The sequence below is a fragment of the Cloeon dipterum genome, chromosome X, assembly GCF_949628265.1.
Source record: "Cloeon dipterum chromosome X, ieCloDipt1.1, whole genome shotgun sequence".
Lineage (NCBI taxonomy): Eukaryota > Metazoa > Arthropoda > Insecta > Ephemeroptera > Baetidae > Cloeon > Cloeon dipterum.
Genome location: NC_088790.1, coordinates 11,868,411 through 11,891,815, shown reverse-complemented (window position 1 = coordinate 11,891,815; position 23,405 = coordinate 11,868,411). Strand labels below are relative to the sequence as shown.

Sequence of the window (23,405 nt, the reverse complement as noted above, 5' to 3'; positions counted from 1 at the left end):
AAATCAAGATTTGTATATGATCTAGTTGAGACTGATTATTTTGTAAATGACTTAAAGACAAAATTCTCCCTGCCGGACACACCTGTTTATATTAAATTCTTGGATAATATGATGCATAAAAAACAAAATATTCACCCTAATTTTTACAGTACCCCAGCTATGACAAACAAGAACTGGTGGCTACCCTATTGTAAAGATCGAAGTGTTTTTACGAGATACTCTTTCCATGGTTATCATTTTCTGTTATGTAAAGACAAACGTTTCCATCTAGATGTTTCTGCTAATTGTGTTTGCCAATTCTGCGATGAAAGCGGTATAGACATGTATCATTTCCTCAATTGTAAAAATAATACAACTACCTTATTTCAAGCTGCTAAATATAAGAAATTGCAGTTAAATAATATCGTTATATAATGTACTCTGTGTTGTACACCGTTGGTGTCTAATATAATAAATAATAATAATATGTTTGACAGTAAAGGTGCCAAAAATATCATGATAACTCTTTGCTCGCAGTTAGCGTAAATTGGTTAAGGGAAATTCCAGGAATTCTCTCAAATTCACTGGATATATGGAGTTATTGGCATTCCTTTGGCCAAATTCCAAGTACACAAGGCCTACGGACGAGAGAAGATGATAGATGGCTTAACTGAAGACGCTTGAGTGGTTCAGGCGGGTTCTGAACCGATTTTCACTTCCGCTAAATATAAAAGTCCTCTCATACAGTCATCTTGGTCGAGTTGACACGTTGTCTAATATTTTGTCTGCACTTATTCTAAAGGAGGTTGCCATGGAAGGAATTAGTATTGAAGCTAGGATAAAGATAGGGTGTACCCTGAGTCAGCTGTGCAAATTCCTTTTTACGATTCCCCGATTTACCAAGCAAAGCGATTTTTAACTTATTTTGTAGCTTTTTGAAAAAAACTTGTACCATCCTTCCATACTTGGCTGATGCAAAATTTTAATTAATTATGAGGATTACTATAATTATTATTCTTTACTGGCCAAAGCTGTGAGAGAAGGAAATGCAAGAATTTTCATTTTTTTTTCGTCAATGATGCGATAGTGATACCGGACTGGTTTATTGATGAAAACCTAGCAGGCTGTCTCGCTGCCTTCAACGAAGATGATTGAAACCGCTATATATTATTTTTGTATTTAAGATATTTTCTCCCGACATGACAACTTTTAGTTATTTATTTTTCATCTTCGCGTTTTTTTGCGCCATGAAAAAGAAATTAAAGGGGTAAACGCTTTAATGGATGATTTGATCTTGGAATTTCATTTCTCTGAATGATTACAGTTATCAGCTACTATGGTTATTTTTATTTTTCAGAATGGGAAAAATCAAAATTAATTTGCAACCTTGGATTTAATTCTTAACATTGATTCCAAAATCTGACGAATGATAAGCGAATTTGAATCTCCACAATATTTAGTTTTATCTCATTCTAAGTCATATAAATACATGTATAGCTGTTTAAATTTAAACATGCCACTGGGCAAGTGAAATAATGGAAATAATCGGAAATAATGTAAAATAAATACATAAAGAATGACTAATCTCATGTTCTTATTTCAAGGTGATATCGTATTCAAGAAAGGAAAATATTTTACATGGTAAACTAGAATAAATACAATGAATACACCGATTGTTGTGCATATCTCCACATTTTGTCGAGGCCAGGACGAGCAAGAGCAACACAAAGTTTCCTGAATTCTTTAGCGCGCTATATTTTCCTTCGCTGCTATTGGTCTGGATTGGTCGATCCAGATCGAGAAGGCGTGGCACGTCTGTTCTGTTTACTTCATGCTCTGGCAAGCTGATCGGCTCAGGCTCGTTGTTGGGGTCGCTCAAATTTTTTAATCAGAAGCAATCGAGACCAATTGAAGCTGCTGCAAAACGCACACAAGTCACAGGGAAGATGACGGAGTGAGTTTCGGGCTAAAAAAAGCAGCAGATTTGAGATAAGCCATAAACATGAACGTGATCGGCAAGCTGCCATTCGTGATCGCCACTCGCTTCTCACAGGTGGGTTTCTAAATTTTTCTTTTTAAATTATTTAATTTTTGTACAGAAATATCGTCCTCCTCTGCAGCAGATTCGCAACATGTCTCTGGTGCGAAGTTTGGCGTTCGTCAACAACCAGTGGGTGCCGGCCAGCTCCGGCGAGACCTTCGAGGTGACCAACCCTGCGAACGGCCAGGTTCTTGGTCAGGTGCCGGATATGGACGTTGATGACACCGAACAGGCCGTCAACGTCGCCTTCGAGGCGTTTAAGACTTGGGAGCACACGACCGCAAAGGTTGAATCAAATTAACTGTAAATGACAGGCTGAAAAAGTGCGTTTTCGCAGGAACGGTCGGTTCTCCTGAGAAAGTGGTACAACCTCTTGGAAGATAATAAAGACGAAATTGCCCAAATTATGACTGCAGAGTCGGGAAAACCTTTGTCAGAGGCAGCTGGGGAAGTTGCGTATGCGAATGGATTTATTGACTGGTTCTCTGAAGAGGCCAGGCGAATTCCTGTGCGTGAGCCGTGCCTTTGAATAATTTGCTGAACTTGATTGTACGTCACTTGATTTTAGGGTGAGATTGTCGCCAGCCCCACCCAGACTAAGGAGATGATGATGATCAGAAGGCCGATTGGGGTTGCTGCTCTCATAACACCAGTGAGTTCCACTTTTTGCTCTATTTTATAATTCTTCACTTAAAAGCCCTAAATGATTTTTAACTACCCCTTTGTTTTAAATTTTTTTGTTTCGTTTTTTTTTAAGAAAATCTATATCCAAATATCCTATTAAATGATGAAAAGTTCATTGATTTAGGTATAAATCTAGGCTCTTACAAAAATGCAAAGGAAGTTTTTTCGTCTTAATACCGTTTAAAATTCTTAATTTCTAGGAGTGAATTCGAAACAAATTTCATACAAACAGTTGTTAGCTCATTGGGCAGGGCACAACTTTCATGGACTTGGGTTTCTGGTTTGTAGGAAAAGTTTTCCAACCATTATAGTATAAACAATATGAAGAATAATTTAAAACATTTACTTTGCTGTTTTAAAAACAACTTCAATTCGTTTGAGTCTAGAACAATGAAAACGTGTGCGTAATATTATACATAATTCCACATTGTGCATATTTGTACACATAATGTTAAAATAAGTAATATCATTGTACTAGACGACTTAAATTTATTTTGTTACTCTCCTTAATTTTTTGGCAACCGTTTTAAATACAGTCATGGTATTATTGTTAAATTTGAAAAGCACTTTTGTTAGAGTTGCAAAGAAATTCTTCACTACTTGCTGTCTTAAAAATTTCAACTGAAAAAAAATCATCAAATATTTAAATTACCGAGGCCAACATATCTTGACACCTAAAAATAACATTTTTCAGTGGAACTTCCCCGCAGCAATGATCACTCGCAAGGCCGGCGCTGCACTGGCCGCAGGTTGCACGTGCGTAATCAAACCTGCGGAGGACACGCCCCTGACCGCGCTGGCCATGGCCGACCTGGCCGCCAAGGCAGGCATCCCAAAGGGTGTGATTAACGTGGTGACATGCAGCCGCAAGAAGGCGGCAGAGGTGGGACGAGTGCTGTGCACGAGCCCTCAGGTTGCAGGACTCTCCTTCACTGGCTCCACCAACGTGGGCAAGCTGCTGTACGAGCAGTGCGCCTCCACGGTCAAGAGGGTGTCTCTTGAGTTGGGAGGGAATGCCCCTTTTATTGTGTTTGAGTCGGCAGACCTGGAGGCGGCCGTCAAAGGGGCCATCGCCTGCAAGTTCAGGAACTGTGGGCAGGTAGGTTAAATCTACGTACACTTTGCCTTGGATTTAGGATAAGTGCAAAGACAACGGCTGAAAATTAACCAGAATCTCGGCTATATTTTTTGCCGTGGAACTCTCTGCATTTTAAACTCGTTCCTCGTTGTGTTAGCATCAAAGGCTTGGATATTTCATATAATAGTACACGGGCGTAAATTTTTTAAGCTATGTAGGTTACAAACGTCATCTCTTTTGGCTGAAACTGCAACAGCATTGACTATTTCTGAATAAAATCTACCTGATCCTTTGAAATGCAGTTAAAATTTACAGTTTGTTTGAAAATCTTGATTTCCCACTCAAGCTGCCAATATTTGTGTTTTGGAAAAAATTAGATCCTTTCAATCTTAACCTATCAATCCATTCCATTAAATTATTGTCCTTAGGAAAAATCTTGAGCCGAGCCAATTCCCATAAAACATGCGTTACCTCAATTTCGTTTGCTCTAATTTTGTAAGGAAATGTCCTGTCTTTTCCTATTTTAAATGTTTACTTTGCTCTTTTTAATTTTCCTGATTAAGAGCTTGTGGTATGTTCTAAAAAATTTCAGACATGCGTGAGCGCCAACCGGCTGTTTGTACAAGAGTCGATTTTCAACCAATTCGTTGCTAAACTGGAGGAAGCGGTCAAAGGTCTTAAGGTGGGAGACGGAGCTGCGGCAGGAGTGACTCAGGGTCCGCTAATCAACGATGCTCAAGCTACCAAGGTGATGCTTTAGAAGCAACACTTAAATGCGCACTTATCAAAACTCTTATGCAGGTGAAACAACTGGTCGAGGACGCAGTCAAGAAAGGCGCTAAAGTACACCTAGGAGGCAAGCCAGCCTCCGAGATGGGTGCCCGATATTTTCAGCCCACTATAATTTCAGACGTTGATCACTCCATGAGGGTGTACAATGAGGAAATTTTTGGTCCTGTTGCTGTTTGCATTCCGTGAGTGTCAGAATTTTCAATCAAGATTTAAAAAATAAGGGTTGATGAATTGAAACAGGGGTTTTTAAAGAAAACCTTTTCGAATTATACATTTTGAGATCGTGAGTTAGCCTAATTTGCTAAAAGAACGAGTTCTAATGGAGGAAAATTCATCTGGGATTAAACATTGAAATTGAATTAAAATCGAGCTTTAAAGCCAATTTTTGTTCAATATGCAAATCCACTCCATTTAGGAAAACTATCTTCTCCATGATCCATGTTTTTTTATTTGCCTAACTTGCCTAATTGGAATTAAAATCCAAATTTACATAAAAATTAAATTCATTCAAACGTGCTTCCAACAGTGAAAAACATTTCCACAAATATTTCTCACGGAGTAGAGAGCAGTATAGGTTTTCTCTAAATTTAACTTTTCTTCTCCTTTGCTAAATAATTAGGCGTTTGAACTTAGCTGATTACTACAATGAATTGCACCAGAACTCGCTTTTTTTTCAATGTAAGCAATCGGTTTCAGTTTCAAGAGTGAAGAGGAAGTGCTGGCGATCGCGAACAGCACTCGCTCAGGCCTTGCCGGCTACTTCTACAGCAACAACCTCTCGCAGATCTGGCGGGTGGCCAAACGTCTCGAGGTCGGTATGGTCGGCATCAACGAGGGCCTCCTTTCCGCTCCTGAGGCAGCGTTTGGCGGCATCAAGGAGTCGGGCATTGGCCGCGAAGGCTCGCATTACGGCATCGAGGAGTACTCATACATCAAATATCTGTGCTTTGGCCACGACTGAGCGCATTAATTGTTTCTCTCTATTAAGATATTCGTTGTCTTTGCTAAGAGCGCACTGCATTGCAAATTTGATCAAAATTGCAATCAAATTATTTTAAGTGTTAATGGCAGCCTTCCTGTTTTGTTAAGATTTTGAGTACAAAAGGGCAACTAGAAAATGCAGTGCATTTAATTGGCGAATCCTAGTCGCATTCCTAAGGTTTTTTATGCTCAGTTGTGATGATTATTGTTGTATAATGCAGTGCTTCCATTTATTAAATATATAGTATTACGCACCTGCAATCAATCTGTCTTTGATTTGGATGGTTAATAATGTTCCTTGTTTGATGGGTTGCGAAATTTTTAATTTTAATGCCAAAGACAACATTTTTGGACAATTTACACATAATAATCATTTTATTCATCTGAAACAGAAAATAGAGTGGAACGATCTAATCAAAGTAAAATTATGATCACGCGGTAAATGCTCTTTTCTCGTCTCTTTTATAATGTTGCAAATCATCAAAAGAATAATATATATTTATTATATATGTTCATACCTCAATAAGAAACAAAAAAAATTAATTCATTAAAGTAATATACTCAATAATCTTTAGAACCAATGATAAATACACATCTTTCTCTCTCGTCCTCGCCTCATATAAATTATAAAGGTACATATGTGTTTGTAAAATTTACACAAATTTCCAAAAACATAATTCTCGCGTCAATTGGCTCTCGAGTTATTTACAAAAGTGATTTTTGGTGAGAGTTCGCAGCAGCAGTGAAATAAAAATAACATAATTATAACGATCTCGCAATAAGTTAACAAATAGTTGGCTACGTTTTAACAAAAAAGCAGACTGCGCGCCGTTTCGGAAGATGCCACAGGTTGTCAGCAGGAAAATGCTACACAGTGTACAATTTGATTCCTGTTTGTTGGTTTCGTTTAAACGTATATAATATAATGTACGAGTAATACTGGCTGGATAAAAATCAATGAGCTAAAATGCGTCTGCTTTCCGTCTCCAACTCAGGAAGAAAACGTCCGTTCACTCTCGGTCGGCTCATTGCGTGCGATTTCCGAAAAACCACCGGCCACAAACTGTGTTTCACTCACACTCTCTCATTCAGAAAAAGGAAAAGTCGAAAAGTGGTGGGTTGCGTGTGGCTTTTCCATCCTTGTATGCGCCAAGAGATTCCCCCAGCCACTGCGAGTTGCCGGGGCAGTCGCCACCTGGGCCTCACACTCAAATCCAAGTTACTTTTCTCTACGTAGGATAGGAACAAGGGCGCCGCGGGCCAGGCGGCTGCGGTTACAGGTTTAAAACGAACGAGATCTCTGCTTCTACTGAATTAGAGAAAAAAAATGAGGATTCGGGATGCAACTACCAGGGAGCACGCGCCAGAATTGCCACTTTCCTCCTTTCGCCGACGAAAAATCGTCTGCTTGAGATCAGGTTACATCTTTCAAGGCGGAAACTCATATTCCGCAGCAATTCCAGCGACACGAAACAAAAGCGACGGACCTCCAGAGGGCACGGGGATAAGGGTTACAAAAAAATTTAGTCGAAGGTCTCAAAATGTAAAATACTCAAAGTTTGGGCTTAAAGGACGAAAAAATCGAGTCTATAATTTATTTCTATGACTATCAAAAATTTCTATTTTCAAAATGAGGGACCTCCGAATCTTGATCCAAGTTTCATCCAGTCAGCTAAGATCGTCGACAACTCTCAAATGCAGAAAACCGTCCCGCGCCCTCCAGCTTGCTGTGGTCCGCGCGAATTTCAAATAACGGCCTGTCAGGTGGCGTTTTGCCCGACTCGATTGCCTCTCCGGGTAGAGATGCCAGAAAAAGTAGCCCTACCAAACGTTCCTCGACGAATACAATAATAATATTGTGATCAATGTTTGTGTTCCGATGCGTCTCTCGTCATCTTTCTAGCTCTTTCTCTCTCTTGTGTACAATTTGGAGGTAACTAAGGTTTTGTGTTTGAAGGAAGGAGCTTGTGGAGCAGGAGAGTTGTGGCACAAACACTATTGCATGAAAAAATCAGGATGGTCCGAGTCTTTTTCAAATCTCTTGGCTTCTTCCTGCATACTTTCCTTAATTTTCAGTATGGCTGCTGATTCGGTTTGGTCCTGCAAGGAAGAAAGTAGTTGTCACTGCATTTTACTCTTTTTCAATTGCTGCGTTAAAAAACTGAATCAAACGTGTGTGTAACAAATTTATACACAAAAAAGAAGCAAAGAAAGTGGGTGCAAAACATGTACATAAAAAAGAGAAATGAGTTGGTCGGAAAATAGCAATTCAATCTTTTTTGCAAACACGCGTGGTTCTCAGATTCGGAACCTCCAGCTTTTTGAGCCAAGATCAGTTTCAAGTAGACGTGGACAAACGTTCCAGGCCTACTTCAAAGATGGAATTTTGAAAGGTGGCTGAGTTCAACCTGAATGTGCACTTTCCGATCCAAAAAGCTGAATTTTATTTACACGGACTTTTTACTTTTCTGTTTTTGTTTTTTAATATTTTCAGAGCAACAATTATTGTGTAAAAGTAATAATTTTTATTTCATGCAGCAACAACACGCCCTTCCATTGTGAGTGTGACGGACATGTTAATCCCTCGTGACAAGGGCAGTAAGGAGGGTGGTGAGTGATCAAAATAAAAGAGCCTGTTTTACAGTGTCCGGGGAGCCAATTTGCGCGCCCCGCTCAAGCAGTTTTATCAATTACCAATAATAAGTACAAAAATGAACGAACGAACGAACGAAAAGAGTGGTGAATAAAGATAGGAAAATAACTAATGAGTACAAGTATTAATCGAGACGAGTGCCTTGCTGCAACTGTACAAGCCGTCAGGTTGGTGTACAAAAAACTCAAAATTACACAAAGAGGTTGGTATCAAAAAACTAAAAGTCAATAATAGTAAAAATAATAATACCGCTCGGTATAAAATTAGTGGTGTAGCACTCTGAGTTTGCACTGAACGGGAAAACAAATAAAAAAGTAGTTCTGTACACTAAACCAAAAGAGGATTAAAACTAAATCGATTAAAAAGGTCCGACCTCCCTACTCCCCCTCTTCAACTTGCTTGGAAAAAATGTAAACAGTCGCGCAAAAATAGCAAGAAACAGTCATCGAGTCACAACCACCTAATGAAACGGTATCAGTGCTTCATGATATAAAAACTTGGCAAGTCAGTAGTAACTAGGATCAAAGCTCTTAATCTGAGAACCGAACTGGACAGTAGACATTCGATTTATATATAATATATTATTATTTCTACTATTTCATTTTTAATCTGTTTGTCTCTGTTCGCATTAGTAGTAATGTACAAGTAAGGTGCGTCAAGCCCTCGATCAAGCAACAAAAATTGAGCGCTCTTGTGTGAGTATTGAATCTATTGAGTCGAGTGGAGTGTGTCAACAACAACAACTCGAACCGGTATCAAAAGTGCGCTGCTGTCACTAAGATTCGGAAAAGTAATTGGCACTTGGATTTATACTCACATTTTCCCCCGGCCCACCAAAGCCCCCCAAGTTGTAGTCTCCCATCCCACTCCCACTGTCTTCTCTAGGTGTTCCCGGGCCGCCGTTTGCAGGAGAGTTCTTCATCCCTTCCATGCCGTCGCCGTTCAGCACAGGGCCCATCGTGTTCGGACCGATCGGGCCCATGTTGCCGCCCTCGGGGCCGCCGCCCATTGGGAAGTCCTGCAACACGCGCCGAATGAATTTAAGCTAATGCTATAAAGCAACTAGACACGCTCAAAATCGTAAGAAATGGGAATATATAATTATTTTATCTCAGCGGTTTGCAGCTGTGCAGTGCGCGACTTCCAGGACCGGAAATTGAGAAAGGCGAGGCAAGTAAGTAAAAACATTTAACAAGTGCCAAAGCCAAATTTAATTATACTCAATGGAAACTGAAAGGAGCTCAATAATTATAGGTTTAAAATGCCTGCATGATTTTAAACTAGCATAAATAACCAATCACGTATTAAAAATTTGTGCAGAGGTTGAAATTAAAACGTAAAATGCATTTCATTTTTTCAGAAATACAAGACAGAAAATTCATTTTGCAAAGGACGAGTATTTCAGCCAAAACATAAATGGTGTAATTTACGTACGACCGTCAATGAAAAGAAACTAGCTGCGTTAATTTTAAAGATCAAAACAGGAAAGACTGATAGGAACCTGGTTTTGAAGCCATCTGAGGTGAAAAAGGACGGGAAAATCATTTCAGTGAATTGAAAGCCTCAGCGGCCTTAGAAACTCAACCAGGAAATGTGGATTTACCCATTTCCGCTTATATCTTTAAATAAACTTCTGATTGCGATTGTATAAAAAAATTCAGAATACTATACTTCAGAAACTATCATGCCAGTTTTTTAGGCTTTCAATTATTGGTGTTTTCTGTGATAGGACATCAATGCAGAGCACAGAAACCTTATAAGTGCGTTCCTAATGAAATATTTGCTACTCATTACTGTTAATTTGAGCATTTCACGCCGTTTTAAACTGCGGGGATCGACATTAAGAGTTCTCAGCAGGAGACAGCACATCAAATGTGAAACGTATCTCCATTATAGTACTTCAGGCAGGGTAATGTAGCTAAAATAGATTATTTTTTTAAATGGCTTAATCTTCCAAAACAGCTCAAGTTAAAATAGGTGAACTTAAATTCCCAAATCTTGCGACTATTTAAATATTCTCGCACAAATGAACAGACAGACGTAAATAGCATAACTACGAAATTTTTTCATCTCACTCTATCCATCTTATTGTACTGAGTGAATAAACGATTAGTTTTTTTAATGTGCAAAAGGAAGTCAACAAAAATGTCCAGAACTTATCAGTGTTTGCCATCCAGTTGCAGCAAAACATTTGAGTTGCAGATAACAAATAGTTAAGTGTGAATTGAAAACACATATTATAACAGAATCAGACTGCAAGTCGTCGGCACTGTGCTTTTCAGAGGGAAAACTCCCACAGCCAAGAGGTCATAATATTTTTCTTTGGACTCTGTGCAGAGATTAGTGAATCACATATCCCAAAGTAATTGATCATCAGCACGACAGTATGATCAATTAATAAATATTTTTGGCAGCCCTACATTAAGTCAATTTATCCCAGTTGACGTAAATAGTGTGTTCCTGGCGGAAAAGAATTAAAGTGTCAATTTCATAAAATAGGACAAGGACTGCACAATCTGTGAACGGCAGAATAAGAAACTCACCCCAGGCATGTTGCCTCCAGGCACGGGCTTCATCATGGTGTACATGTTTTCGCCTCCAGAATTGGACGAGTCTGTAAAGAAAAGGCATCGTTTAGCCAAGACGCAGCCCTAATGGAGGCGACAGATAAGTGAAATCAAAAACAGGGGAAGGAGACTTGCAGAGGTTTCGGGGACAGTGAATTTATATTGCTTTGAGTGGCGATACAGACGATCACAGTGAGTTATGATGATGATTGAAAGCACAACAAATCACAGCACAACATGTCGAGAGTCGCTCAGATCGGAAAAACAAACAAACAAAAGGTCAACATAGAACTGGGGAGGGTTCAAAAAGCAGTCTCGCAACCCGCAGAAAAACCCATGCTCGCTTGGTTTTTTTACTTGATTATCTCTAGTCGCTAGGATTAATTTCGCATTGTATATTATTCACCTTGCCGTGTGACAGGACTGGGAGTGGGCATTCTGTGACTAGCAGGGGAATAGGGACCCACTGAACCTAGAAAATAAGTAAACAATCAGTGCTAAGAAGCTAAAATAAAGTTTCTTCTTTTTTCATGTAAATAACGTCGTCATGGGAGGCAGGGGGCTATGGGAAAAACAGACACAAAAGTTGAAGTAGGAAGAAGAGAGATCTGCGCTCCTGCAGCTTTGCAAAGGTGAGGAAGAAGGAGAAAACAAGCAGCCAGTGCATGCGGGGACGGGGACAACGGGGGCTGTGCAACCCTTCCTACCTTGTGGGCTTGGCATGATAGGTGTTCCAGGGCCAGGAGGTCCTGACGAGCCAGGTGGAGCCTGAAATCATTGACAGAGATGAGATTTGTGAGGTCTACAGAGCAAAATGAGAGCAACTTACATAGTTTCCAGGTGATGATGACGAGTAACTCATAGGCTGCAAACAGAAATATCAAGGTAAGTTTCCAATAAAAGAATAGGTTTGAAATGCAGAGCAAAGAAGTTAAGCAGTTTTCAAAGCTTTTCTTTGCTTTAAATGTTTATTTCAAACAAGGAATCTCTTAGGATTTGACGTTTAAATTGTAATAATAAAAATTAAATTGAATTTATGTAGTAGAAGTATATTTTGAGTTTTGACACCAATTAGTGTTTATCGCTTTAATCCCTGCAGTAAATATATATTTAAGTAGTAGTATTTATTTCTCTTTAGGATATGAATATTTGCAATAATGGAAATTTACTAACCATTAATTAAACCAGGCTATTGTATCTATTGTAAGAGCATTTGCAATAAAGTTTGAAGACCAAATTTGATTTTAAGAATTATGAATTCTTAAATTTAGTGAGAGATGCAAAATAACTAACATTCATTTTGCTCAAATTGAACGAATTTTGAAGCATGAACCTTGATTAGATTCAGAGCTTCAGCTTTTCATATGGAGAACAATAATATATTTTGTAGAGTGCGTTACAAATTGTGCTTTAAAGCATGTATTTAATACAATTATTTTGAGTTGCTACTGGTTCCAAAATGCCTTATTTTTTCCACAATTAAGAATCACTTAATAATTTGATTAAATTAACATCTGGAATTTGGTTGGGGAGAAAACTTACTGTCGACGTAACTGGTTGCCACTGAGGTCGACCGCCAGGGCCGCCCATGGGGCCCATTGGGGGTCCGGAGCCGGGTCCAAGGTTGGCGTTAGGCGGTGGCGCTCTCATTCCGGGGCCGTAGCCTCCGGGTGCCATCGGGGCCATTCCAGGACCCCGTGGTGGGTTCATTCTGGGGTTCATAGGGTTCATGCCTGGCGGACCTGCAAAGCGGGCTGACGTGAGATAAAACTGGACTCAGCTTAACTGGACAAGGAGCAGAAGCCTCATGCGAGCTGAGCAAAAGCGAAATATGAACGATTGACTCTCACCTTGCCAACCAACAAAATCACCGCCTTCACCTGAGACAGAGAATCATGAAATAACAAGAGTAGATTACGCCAGCAACAGGGGGCGGGAGGAGATAATGGCTCTGGTTACTTGGTTGCTTTTGACCAAAGCCTCGATACAAGTCGCATGCACTTTGCATTACACAATGTAAGCTACAAGGAGGAGGGCTTGGAAGCTGTCAAGATGCAAAACTCACCTTGCCGCGTCGGGTCCATGTTGTTGGACATTAGTGGCTGGCCAGGAGGCTGCGAGAAACAAAAAATAGACTTGTTAATTTTCAATATTATAGAATTTTTAAATTTCTATGGTTTTAAATTGGAAAACATAGTACATTAAAAAAATATTTGCAAGTGTCATGAAGGTCAACACTCATAAGACTTTTCACAAAAAATTTTATCTTAAAATTTTCAAATCCAACTCATTTCTAATTAACTTTATGCAGACCTTTCTTAATTTTAGTACTTTATTCCACATGATTTTGTTCAGATTAATGTGACATTTGATTTGCTTTAATGGTGTCTAACTAAAACAAAATCTTGATAATAAATTGAACAGGTGAAAAAAATTACTCACCCCATTAAACTCGTTCCCGATCTGCGGCATTCTGACGTTGGGTCTTGGTCCTGGACCACCGTATCTGGGACCCATGAACGGCTGTAAAAAGGGAAAAAATTCGTTATCAATCAATGGGAAGCAGTGGAGTTGCGCGTTCAAAAGTAGCCAGTCAGTTTTGAATCGCTTCGGTTTGTCCCGCAATCGTGATGCATGCAGTTTTGACCCCTGAGTATTTACACTAGAGGGCGAAGAAAGAGAGAGAAATGGAGTTGACAAACAACAACAACACGCACATAGATGCAAGCATGGAGCGGAGAAAGGCACACCGGGGGGCGGCTGCTTCGAGTTTGAGAAATAGTGAGCCAGCCTTACCTGATTAGGCATCATTTGACTATGAGGAGGGGGTGGTTGGGGGTGTGGGGATGGCTGAGTTGACGGATGAGTGGGTGGTGATGGCCGCATTGTCGAGCTCTGCAACACAAGAGTAAAAGCGGACAACTTATAACAACACAGAACACAGATCCAGAAAGAGAGAGAGAGAGAGAGAAAGATACGAGAAAGAGAGTAGTCAGCTGCGGACAGGTTCAGACGTCCTCTTTAACTTGCAATGCGTGAAAATCGCAAAGGTGGCGAATCTCAGTAATTACAACAGGACTTTGATTTCATCAACATTTCTTGCGAATTAATGGTGGCTTTACAATATTTGAACATTCACCAGAGCTTTAAGCCCCTCTAAATGGTGCCCAGGAGAAAATAATTTAAAATAAAGATTAGGAAAAGTAGAAAATTATAATCTGAAAGCTTTATGTAGAAGCATATTTAAAGAAAAATTTGCGGTAAAACAATATCAACATTGTACCTAAGCTCCGACGCCAAGCGATGGTCATGTATACCTCTAAACGTAAAATACATTGTTTTCTTTTAAACGTGACTGATGATAAAAACTGATTACTCATTCATCGTCAAAGCGAGGAGAAAGACAGTTGGAGGCAAAGTAACAGAAAAAATAATAATGATAAAACTAGATTATGAACCAGAGTGCAGGAAATTAGGATTCCCCAAGAACTCAGCAAGCACAACTTTTGGACCGTTTTGTATTATTTACAATATGCTCGTCAATTTACAGCTTTTCTCGCGGTTCAGAGTACAATAAATCGTGCAACTCGCTCGGCCAGATTAATTGGCAAACGTGCGTGTTCAGAAAGGTGGCTTGAGTGCAGGTTTGCTGCTGCTGCTTGGACGGTGCTCAGGCAGAGACAAGGTGCACAAAGGACAGACAGTCAGACAAACAAACAAAAGGTGATAAAGAAAGCCCGCGGCGGTAATTCCAGATTCTCAATAATCGCGACTGGCCACCTTTTTTAAATTTCGAATGTTTTCGAAATTATCGCAACGGAGCTACTTACAGGGAAGAAGCCTGGGGGCATGGGGCCGCCGGGCATGCCGTCGTTGGGGGGCATCTGGCCCAGTGGACTCGGCGCTGGACCCGCATTCTGCCACAGACACAAAATTTCATCATTAAATCAAGCTACAGTGAAACATGTTGGTTAAAAATGGATTGATTTCATAATTTTCCCCTTCTAAACGCGTTTTTAGGGTTTCTTTATTATGAAAGCCAGACGGAAAAAATTGAAAGGGACTTTTGATTTCATGTAGAGGCGAAATGCAGTGAAAGAATTCTGATGTTAAAAGCATATAATTTTGTTTAAAAAAGTAGTTGGGAGACAATATAAGCGAATATATCCCGATTATTTAAAAATTGCAACCAAACAAAAACCTTAAATAAATTTAGATTCCTTTTGTGCGCGTGTTGTGTATTTTTAACTAACCAAGAGATAAATTGAAAATAAAATGTATTTCCTTTTATAAAGATAACAGTAAAAATTCCAAGCTCTCCGCGACGAAAAACGCAACAAACGTATTAAAAAATAGAGGTACTTACGTGTGTGATTCCATTGACGCCGTAGCCGGAATTAACGAAACCCTGGAATCAGAGAGAGCAGGCGGTCAGGTTAGGATCGGAGCATGGGAGCTGTGTCGCACTCGAGAATGCACCTGCGGATTCTCTCTTTCTTTTCTCGCGTCGTTCACAGCGCTGGCCGGCCGACCGGCCGGCACAACTGGTCCACCTTCCATCTTTTGAAGGGGGTGGACCAGTTGACCTTGATATTCATTAAAATAAGAGCCGCAGACAAGCAAGCTCCGGTCCGCACTTTCTGCTCGTTTCGCGGCAAGTAGCAAGTTAAATTTTAAAAATAAACCGTACCAGGAGGTAATAAGGATAGTGTTCATTTTTATAAGAAAAAATTTTAAACCAGCGTTGCGATATTGAGCATGAGAATCTCGAAAATGACGATTGAGCTCGAGCCGATTGACAGCCGGCAAAGAGAGCGGTATTTTTGTATTGTGGGATGCAACGCTGGCTGCTGGGGGTGGCGCAGGAGCAACAGGAAGAGGAGAGTTTATTCTCTCTCTCTCTCTCTCTCTCTCGCTCGTACACACACCAAGTCTGTCATTTGATAGTCGCGTATTGATCCATCCAAAAATTTTCGCCAGCAGCCAAAACTCACGTGGATTTGGGAAAAAAGAAGAAAAAATACTCACGTAGTCATGGAAAGCCTTGGCTTCACTCGAGTGCTCACACGTGTCCCTCCGCTCTGGCGCTGCGCAGTACAAGTCCCAAAAAACACTGAAATTCGGAGAAAGAAATACTCCAGATTTTTTTACTATTCTTTTAAAGTATTATTTGAGACAGTTCGTTGCGATTTGATTATAAATACTATCAAAAATCATTCCGTGATTTTTTTAACCTATTTGGATTAAGAAGAGGGTGGGGGAAATTAATTTTCAGCCAGGTTCAGCTTGCTTTGAAAGGACAAATTTATGATCTTGTTATAATTTATAACTGAGCCAGATTTAAATGTACTTATCTCATTTTAATTTTTATTTAAACAATTTAAAAATCTTTAGTTAATAGAGTTTTACAAATTTGATATTTTGCTTACTGACGAGCCTTTTAAGAACAAAATTTGCGTTTATTCTAAACATCAGAGTTTTCGAAGTACAGAGAGAAAAAATCAAGACTCACCACCACCAGGAGTGGAGAAATCCTGGCGGCTCTCCTAGCGTTATATTCTTTTCCCATCTTATCTGCAATCACAGAGTTGAGCAAACAAATCGAAGCATTAATACAAGAAAGAGCTGAGAATTTGGGCGCGCTAATACCTCTGATAAAAAGGTTTGAGCTGCTTTTTGTGCTCCCACATGCAGAAGATACTCGTAGACGTACAACGCCAATCTGCAAGCAGACAACACAACCAAATGATGACACAGTAAATACCAGTTTTTCCAGCCGGCTTTCGCGGTAACGCTCAGCCAGTTGCCGGAAATTTTTGATGCTGAATATTAATTTTTTTTGCGGTGTTTGTACACAATTTAAAATAAGTTTATTCAAATCAACAAAGCTGACAAACGAGAGTTTCCTCGTATTTTTAAGATGCAATACGTGAGTAAATTTATTAATAAATGAATCTTAAAACCACAATAAGCATCCAGCTGTTCTGTAGCAGTGTGCAAGATAGTGGAAACAATACTGCCGAGAAAGCATACAATTTATCGAGTGCTGAGGTACAAATATGTGGAGCAGAGAGTCAAACGCGTTGTATATTTTATATATTCTCTCTCGATCACGCTCTCCTGGATGTACCTGCGCTGGATGTTGTCGGTGATCCAACGCACAAAAAGCAAAAAGCGCGGCGACCCCATTGTCATAAAAAACAGTTTCGGTTCGGATTCTGCCCCGTCGGCTTGAAGATTGTTTGGAAGTTTAGAAATAAAATATTGGACGAAAGGGGTCGGACGGCGGAAGCAGCATCCTTGTTTACGTTCCGGCGGAGAGACGCGGCCCCGACGCATTATTATTTTGGTTCGAGTCCCCTCGCTAGCTCTCCTCAGGGCTCTGTTACTCACTTTTCGCGCGCCTGGGCGTCCGAGGGTACGGTGGAGCCCTTTCCTTTGGCGTACATGGCGGCTGGGTCAGACTAGCAGAGCGTCCGCCGGCAAGTGAGCATGGCAACGTGTCCGAAGGAGCTGTCCGAAGGGCTCGAGTCGCTGCGCTCGTCCGACACTCAATGCGTAAGCAAATGGGAGCTGAACGCAGCCACACTATTGGACCAGCGAAAGCAGCGTTTGTGTGTGTGTGTGTCGCTCCAACCGACGGGTCGATCCCCCCAATAATAAAGTGCCGGAGAGGCCCGACTCCACCCGAAGCACTAGGCTTTTCTGCCTCGCCGCGCTGTAAGGGGTTTCTTGCCCCCCGCAAAACGACCCGTTGAAGATTTCTTGATTTTAGACACAGCTTTAGGCCAAAATTTGGCTTTTCGGTGGCCGATTCGAGTCAGAGTTGCTCAGGAGCGGTTCGGCACCGCAGCTCGTGGGCGCATGCGCGGCGCAACGCAATGGCTCTGACAATTATGCTCCCCGAGAGAAGTCGATATTTTCTGCCGATTTTTAATCCGGCAAAATTTTTTTTCGATTTCCAGGCTTCAGACTTTTTCCTGAAATTTTTCTAAATAAAATTTATTTCCAGTCCGGTGTTATCGCGTCGAGACGAGGGCAAAATTCTCGCGCCGTCGGTGCGAGATAATAGAGCATGTAGCAAGCAGCAAGGTACACAACGCTAAGCGGGGTGTATGTATGTATCTCCCTCCCTCCCCCTCTCGGACGCCGCGTGCCCCTCTCCGCGCGCGTAATGGTCTGCCGCGGAGGCTCCTAACTGAGGTTTCTAGACATTTTCATGAATGCTTTGTTATCATATGGAGAGCACGTCGACGCACAAAAAGAGCACGAATAAGGCACCGACCGCCCCCGCAACGCGCATGCCATCTCTTGAGCGATGACACAAGCGTTGCCAACTAAAACAGGGCGCTCTCTCGTCTCTCGGCCGCGGTTGCCTGACTGAACATAACAGGAGACAAGTCGGATTAGCTGTAGGCTGTAGCTTCAATAAAATAACACGTGAGCCAAATTATTCCTAGGTAGCGCACTCATGTCGCATCGCATTGACGCATTCCACCCTCTAAAATAGCAAAATCAAGAGCTGGATTGGGGAATAGGTCCACGGTAACCTGCTCAAAATACACTGGTAGATAATTTTATGATAACCAATTTGCGTTTTCCATTAAATTGAATTTTAAAAGTTGATAAACATGTATGGCGAGCGGTAGTTTTTTCAGCCACGTCACTTGCCGCTAAATACAAGCTCAGCCATGTGTTTTTCATGCCGCCGCCGCGTGTGCCGCAATAAAATATTTAACTAGAAATTCAAGCAGAGTTGTTACAGTAATTCAAATGGCTTGAGCTTGAAACTGTGTGAGTCGTAACTCGAATCTTCAAAATGGCTCGTAATTTTACAAAAGCATCCCATTCCGTATCGATCAAGAAAAGTCAAATGAAAAATTCACTTACGACTGGGTAGCTATCATATCTTTGAGGCAAAGCTTCTTCATGTGCGGTGGCATGCATGCTGGTGGTTTCGTTGCTTCCATGTTGGATTGATATAATTGTGGAAACATCTGAGAGTTCCTCAGAGCATACATCATAGTACGGTCCACCATAGTGCTCGAGCGTACTCCTAATTCTATAGCGTTGCAGTGGATTGGTGGCTATGGTCAGTTACAAAGGGCTGCTGCTTGCTCATGATTCTATTGTGTTATATTGACAGTAGGGGAAGGGGAAGGCATGCTGTGGTTGACTAGAGAAATCGTCAGCTTCTCATGTGAACATTTTAAATTTTTCAACTTTTGTAAACCAAAAGTTTTTTCTACAGTTAAAAAATTAAAAAAATGAAATATTAATTTTAGTGTTTGGGCGTGTAAAACTGCAATTTCTCTAAAAAAAAATTCCCTTCGCGAAAGTATTGCACCCTCTCGCGCCCTGATCCGCTTTGAGCCTCCCCTTGAGCGCTGAGCCTGTCACCTAATTGTTAGTCAAGTAAGCGTCAGTTCATCCAACTCATTGTCAGCATTCTATCGCCTGCCGATTTCAAGGTCCCAACTGTCGTGAGAGCTACTCTTACCCTGACTACTATTACAGACAGACACAACCACCAGGTCTCCACATCATGAAGCAACAGTTTTACTTGAAAACTTAAATTGTAAAATAATGCCGATTGCGGCCTTATCTAATTTCTGTTGTTTTTCTTTTATGGCAGCACGCGCATTTTCGTTTTTCAAGGCTGCTATATAGTTACTTTGCGCTGATTGTGAGGTCTCACCTTTTTGAGGTCTCACAATCTGAAAATCAGCCGCCTAGTTTTGAGGGGGAAGCTGGCTGCCTGGCTGTAGCCGAATTTTGAGCGGGCGGCGGCCGAGCATTAGCTGGCGTTGCTGATAAAATTTTAAAAGTGAAGTTTGAAGAGATGTGAGAAATTATTCGGGCAAATAAATGTTATTGTGCTTAGGAAACAAATGTGAAAAGAATGACACAAAATCAAAAAGGTTACACTGAGTCTGTCGAACAAATAGATCCCGCCTCTACTCGTCGGCGCTGAGAAGGAGAGAGAATGGCTAAACTGTCCCACACTGCACTGTCACTTTAGTGCACGTCCAGCTCTTCGGGGTGCTTCCCCACACACCACTCACGCACTAATTGTCCCGAATTAAGGAAAAAAAGCCTTGAGGCCTCCTGCTGGCCCTTTTTATATAACTTTCACTTTCTCTCTCTCTCTTCTGCCTTTCGCCACGCCTAAACCAGTGCCACATTACAAAATTCGCTACGCATCATTTTCCCAGAGCTTGCACTGAATGCTTACACCAGCTTCATGTTCCTCATCTTCTGTCAAATCAGTGTCTGGTGTTCATCCGGCGTCCTCTTGCCCTTTTGTGTCCTTTTAGTATTATTTGTTTGCTATTAAGCTCCCAATAACATTTCTATTTGCCCGAATAATTTTTCTCACAGTACTTAACGACCGGAAGGGCCGGAAACCATTTTTTGACTCCGGCATTGTTTGATATTGTATACTTTTGAACCTGTGGCTCCCATGGCGTTGCTTGCACAGTTTGGCCTAAGTCATGGCAGCTGTTGGGTAACCAACCACGTGCCTAAATATTTTCCTGCGCTGACTGATGTCAACATTTACTTTGCCTTTATTACACAACTATAGATTAAGAACCTACAGCCATGAACTAGCCAAGAAAAGATAAAACTTATGTTTTATTTTAAGACCTTATTGATTTATAAGATTTTAGAGTTTAAATTTAACTAAATATTTTTAGCAGTGCCTATAGTGTAAAGGAAAAATGCAGCCTGAACCAATTTGACACAAACAAATATAGTAAAATAAGGAATCATTAAAATAAATATATCATTTTTTTAATTTTGTATTTCCAGCCTATTCCCAGTAATTATTGTTTCATTGAATTATTGCAGCACTGTTTGCAAAACATTATTCGTCTCCTAAATGTTTTTTGACTTTTGTTATTTTACTCAATAAAGTTACTACCGCACTTGGGATATTAAGGGAAGTGTACATCGCTTTTCTTCCTTCAATTTATTGTCAGAAAAGTTGTCAGCAATAGGCGTTCTTCTTTAGACCAATTCAAAAGCAGGAAAAAATGCAAGGTATATCATTTAAATCTTCTTACGTTAAATTAAAGGCTATTTAAAGCTTTATCACAAATTTCTGTTTGTTTTCACGGGATTTTTGGAAGTAAATTTTTGGGGGCAGTATATAGCGCAATACACGCACCTGCCACCTTGTTTTGACGTGGCCACATTTTAACCAGTGACGCCGGGGGTTTATCCGCAGCATAACCGGTATCAACCACCAGTGGCCAACAAAAACCAAGTGGTGGTAACTGGCCAATAAGAGAAAATTTCTAAACGTAATTTAAAAATCCAAATAATTGAATGACCATGAGTATGGAAAAAATTAAAAATATTTTTGTATAAAGAGAATTAGAGTCAAATTCATTACACACTCGTAATTGATCTCGTTGCACAATTTGTTTAAATAGTGCAAGAAATTTGTTTTAAATGTTTAATACTTGTAATTAAAATTTATTTATGATATAATCGGGTTTGTCCTCGTTGATTCAAAATTTTTGCACTCAAGAGGTCACTGCAGGATGACGTTTTCAATGATCGCTGATTCAAAATTCTCTGCAGTAGTGTTTGAAGGTATGATTGTTTAATCAATTGTATTAAAAAATTGTACTTTTTGCTGTGAAACTTGATGTTTTCGGCATTTAAACTTTAAAATTCAGTTAATGAAACGAGTAAAATATATTCACTGCCTTAAAACTAATTAAAATTTCAATCAATAGATATTTGAAGAAAAGGTAGGTATGATGTTTTAGTGCGCAGATAGATGTGTGTTACGAAACATGATACATACACTACACACGCGTACGCTGCTCTGCTGGCAAAGGTCACGTGAGAGGGGCACGGGAGGGAAAGTAAAGCGAGTGCCAAATCGAATATGCAGGTAGGCAACCGGTGGAGGCGAGCTGCGCGGCGTGTAGTCTACCTCGCTGCTCTTCTCTCATTTGCTCCCGGCTTTCTCTTTGTAACAACTACTACAGCAAAAGCACAATGCTTGCTTTTTAATTAGTTCTGCCGATCGCACAGGCTAACCCACATCACCGAGTGGTTGTTCGTGCTCGCCGCGACTCGGTCGACACACACAGAGTGGGCAATCTTATACCAGTTTAAAAAGAACAAAAGCTCTGCCCTCCAATTACTCATCTTGGCTTTGCCGTCATGGAACATGAGAACATGATGGAAATTGTCAAGTAAAAGTGTTGTGTTAACTAGAAGCCTTTTACTTCTCTTAGTAGATAATTTCTAATTCCTGACTGTGAAATGAAAATAAAGCGATGGATTTAAAAAATATATATATTTGCAAGAATTCAATTGGAAAATTATTCTTTAGATGGAATGGCAAATAGTTTCATGGCTGTATGGCCAGAATGGACATAATATGTAAGATCTCTGTAGAGAGAATGAAGTCAAATTTGATGCAGCACACTAAGTTATTTCTAAACTGGCCTATAAAACATGAACAAATGTTCTTAAAGATTTATTTTCCTACTGTGCATCAAACATATTTAAAAAAAACTCTAAAACTCAGCAGTCTCGTCTTTGTTCTATAAATTTCCTTGCTGGCAAAATTAGGATTCTAGCTTAGTTTAACATTTGAAAGGGACAATTTCATATTTTAAATCATCTCGGCTCTCTAATGAAGAGCCATAAAATTGATTTGCAGTAACGAGGTCTGCGAAGCTCTGATTCTGCGCATTGTTTTAATTTATGACTTAACTTTTAATTAATAAAACTGGCAACTAAGAAATAAATAACATTAAATAAGTTTGCCAAGATCCTATAGTACCTTTTAGTTTTAATTTCACATAAATTTCAGAAGCCAATTTCCTTGCATGAAGAGATTTCCAGCTCCTTGAAAATGATTTACTGCCCCTGACGACGTGCAACTTCTAAGTGCGAAAGTGACAAAGTTGTCGCGCAGGGAAGAGGGCCAGACTGTGAAGCGGATAGTTTTTGCGGCCAAATTAGCAGAGGCTGGTCATCAATTTTTCAATGCAGCCGCGCGCAAGCCGCATCCAGCCAGGCACGCGAGGCCATGCAGCAGGCCGAGCTGCTCCCGCCCCATCAACCCGACGACACACTCTGGAAGCTGCTGCCAGGACCCTCTTCCGAAGGCGAGCCCGGCCCCGTCTGATGACCTGCAATACAAATTACATAATATCAGAAAGAATTTTTGTTCATGACATAATCGCAATATTTTTCTGCGTAAAATGATTTCATTCTTAAAATCTTAACAAAAACTTAACTTGTGCAGAAACGGTTTAATATAAATTCATTATTAGTTGATCAGCAGTGAACTCCATGAAACGAATTTTACATCTACATATATCAAAAACCAGGGAAAAGAATTGGAATTCCTAGAAAACGTAACAATAGAAAAAATTGGTAGAAAAGAAACAGTCTAAATAAACCATATTCTAATTTATTGGCTTCAAAATCTTAAAAGATTGTTTCTGTTGTAGAAAAATGCAGCATTATTCCATAATTCAATAACAAAAATTAAGGAACTTGCTTCCACTAAATTAAAAAAACCTAAAAATATTAATAAAACAAGAAATGGCTTATGATCAATCATGTCTATTAATAAAGATTTTTCTCAATTAT

At 40.1% G+C, this 23,405-nt stretch overlaps 2 protein-coding genes across 8 annotated transcripts; one reads left to right on the top strand and one right to left on the bottom strand.

Annotated features, from left to right (window-relative positions):
- Positions 1-1,787: 1,787 nt before the first annotated feature.
- Positions 1,788-6,361, top strand: Ssadh (succinic semialdehyde dehydrogenase). 3 transcript variants are annotated; one of them, XM_065496387.1, is made up of 8 exons: positions 1,788-2,032; positions 2,103-2,306; positions 2,358-2,528; positions 2,589-2,672; positions 3,399-3,803; positions 4,375-4,530; positions 4,584-4,756; positions 5,271-6,361. In XM_065496387.1, exons 1-8 carry the CDS (start codon positions 1,982-1,984, stop codon positions 5,533-5,535), a joined length of 1,509 nt encoding a protein of 502 aa, XP_065352459.1. In that variant the 5' UTR covers positions 1,788-1,981; the 3' UTR covers positions 5,536-6,361. The 3 variants fall into 3 exon arrangements, with proteins under 3 accessions (XP_065352459.1, XP_065352458.1, XP_065352457.1); XM_065496386.1 differs by having other exon boundaries at positions 2,100-2,306; XM_065496385.1 differs by having other exon boundaries at positions 2,079-2,306.
- On the bottom strand, positions 5,901-18,797 carry Ssdp (Sequence-specific single-stranded DNA-binding protein). 5 transcript variants are annotated; one of them, XM_065496388.1, is made up of 17 exons: positions 17,169-17,418; positions 16,425-16,497; positions 16,288-16,349; positions 15,804-15,888; positions 15,142-15,183; positions 14,606-14,692; positions 13,572-13,670; positions 13,218-13,298; positions 12,841-12,889; positions 12,626-12,655; positions 12,318-12,529; positions 11,605-11,640; positions 11,483-11,543; positions 11,182-11,247; positions 10,752-10,822; positions 9,026-9,226; positions 5,901-7,655 (listed from the first exon to the last, which is right to left on the bottom strand). In XM_065496388.1, exons 1-17 carry the CDS (start codon positions 17,222-17,224, stop codon positions 7,551-7,553), a joined length of 1,416 nt encoding a protein of 471 aa, XP_065352460.1. In that variant the 5' UTR covers positions 17,225-17,418; the 3' UTR covers positions 5,901-7,550. The 5 variants fall into 5 exon arrangements, with proteins under 5 accessions (XP_065352460.1, XP_065352464.1, XP_065352461.1 ...); XM_065496392.1 differs by having other exon boundaries at positions 12,318-12,517; positions 17,169-17,417; XM_065496389.1 differs by lacking the exons at positions 13,572-13,670; positions 17,169-17,418 and adding an exon at positions 18,666-18,797.
- Positions 18,798-23,405: the final 4,608 nt, after the last annotated feature.

Bases quoted from the DNA above. Each gene is read 5' to 3' on its own strand.
- Ssdp (XM_065496388.1), bottom strand. From the start codon at position 17,224: ATGTACGCCAAAGGAAAGGGCTCCACCGTACCCTCGGACGCCCAGGCG. The intron at 15,889-16,287 runs GTGAGTCTTGAT...TCCGAATTTCAG, and splicing joins TTTCTCCACTCCTGGTGGTG to TGTTTTTTGGGACTTGTACT. The intron at 11,641-12,317 runs GTAAGTTTTCTC...TTCTGTTTGCAG, and splicing joins GGCAACCAGTTACGTCGACA to CCTATGAGTTACTCGTCATC.
- Ssadh (XM_065496385.1), top strand. From the start codon at position 1,982: ATGAACGTGATCGGCAAGCTGCCATTCGTGATCGCCACTCGCTTCTCA. The intron at 2,307-2,357 runs GTTGAATCAAAT...GCGTTTTCGCAG, and splicing joins GGGAGCACACGACCGCAAAG to GAACGGTCGGTTCTCCTGAG. The intron at 4,757-5,270 runs GTGAGTGTCAGA...AATCGGTTTCAG, and splicing joins CCTGTTGCTGTTTGCATTCC to TTTCAAGAGTGAAGAGGAAG.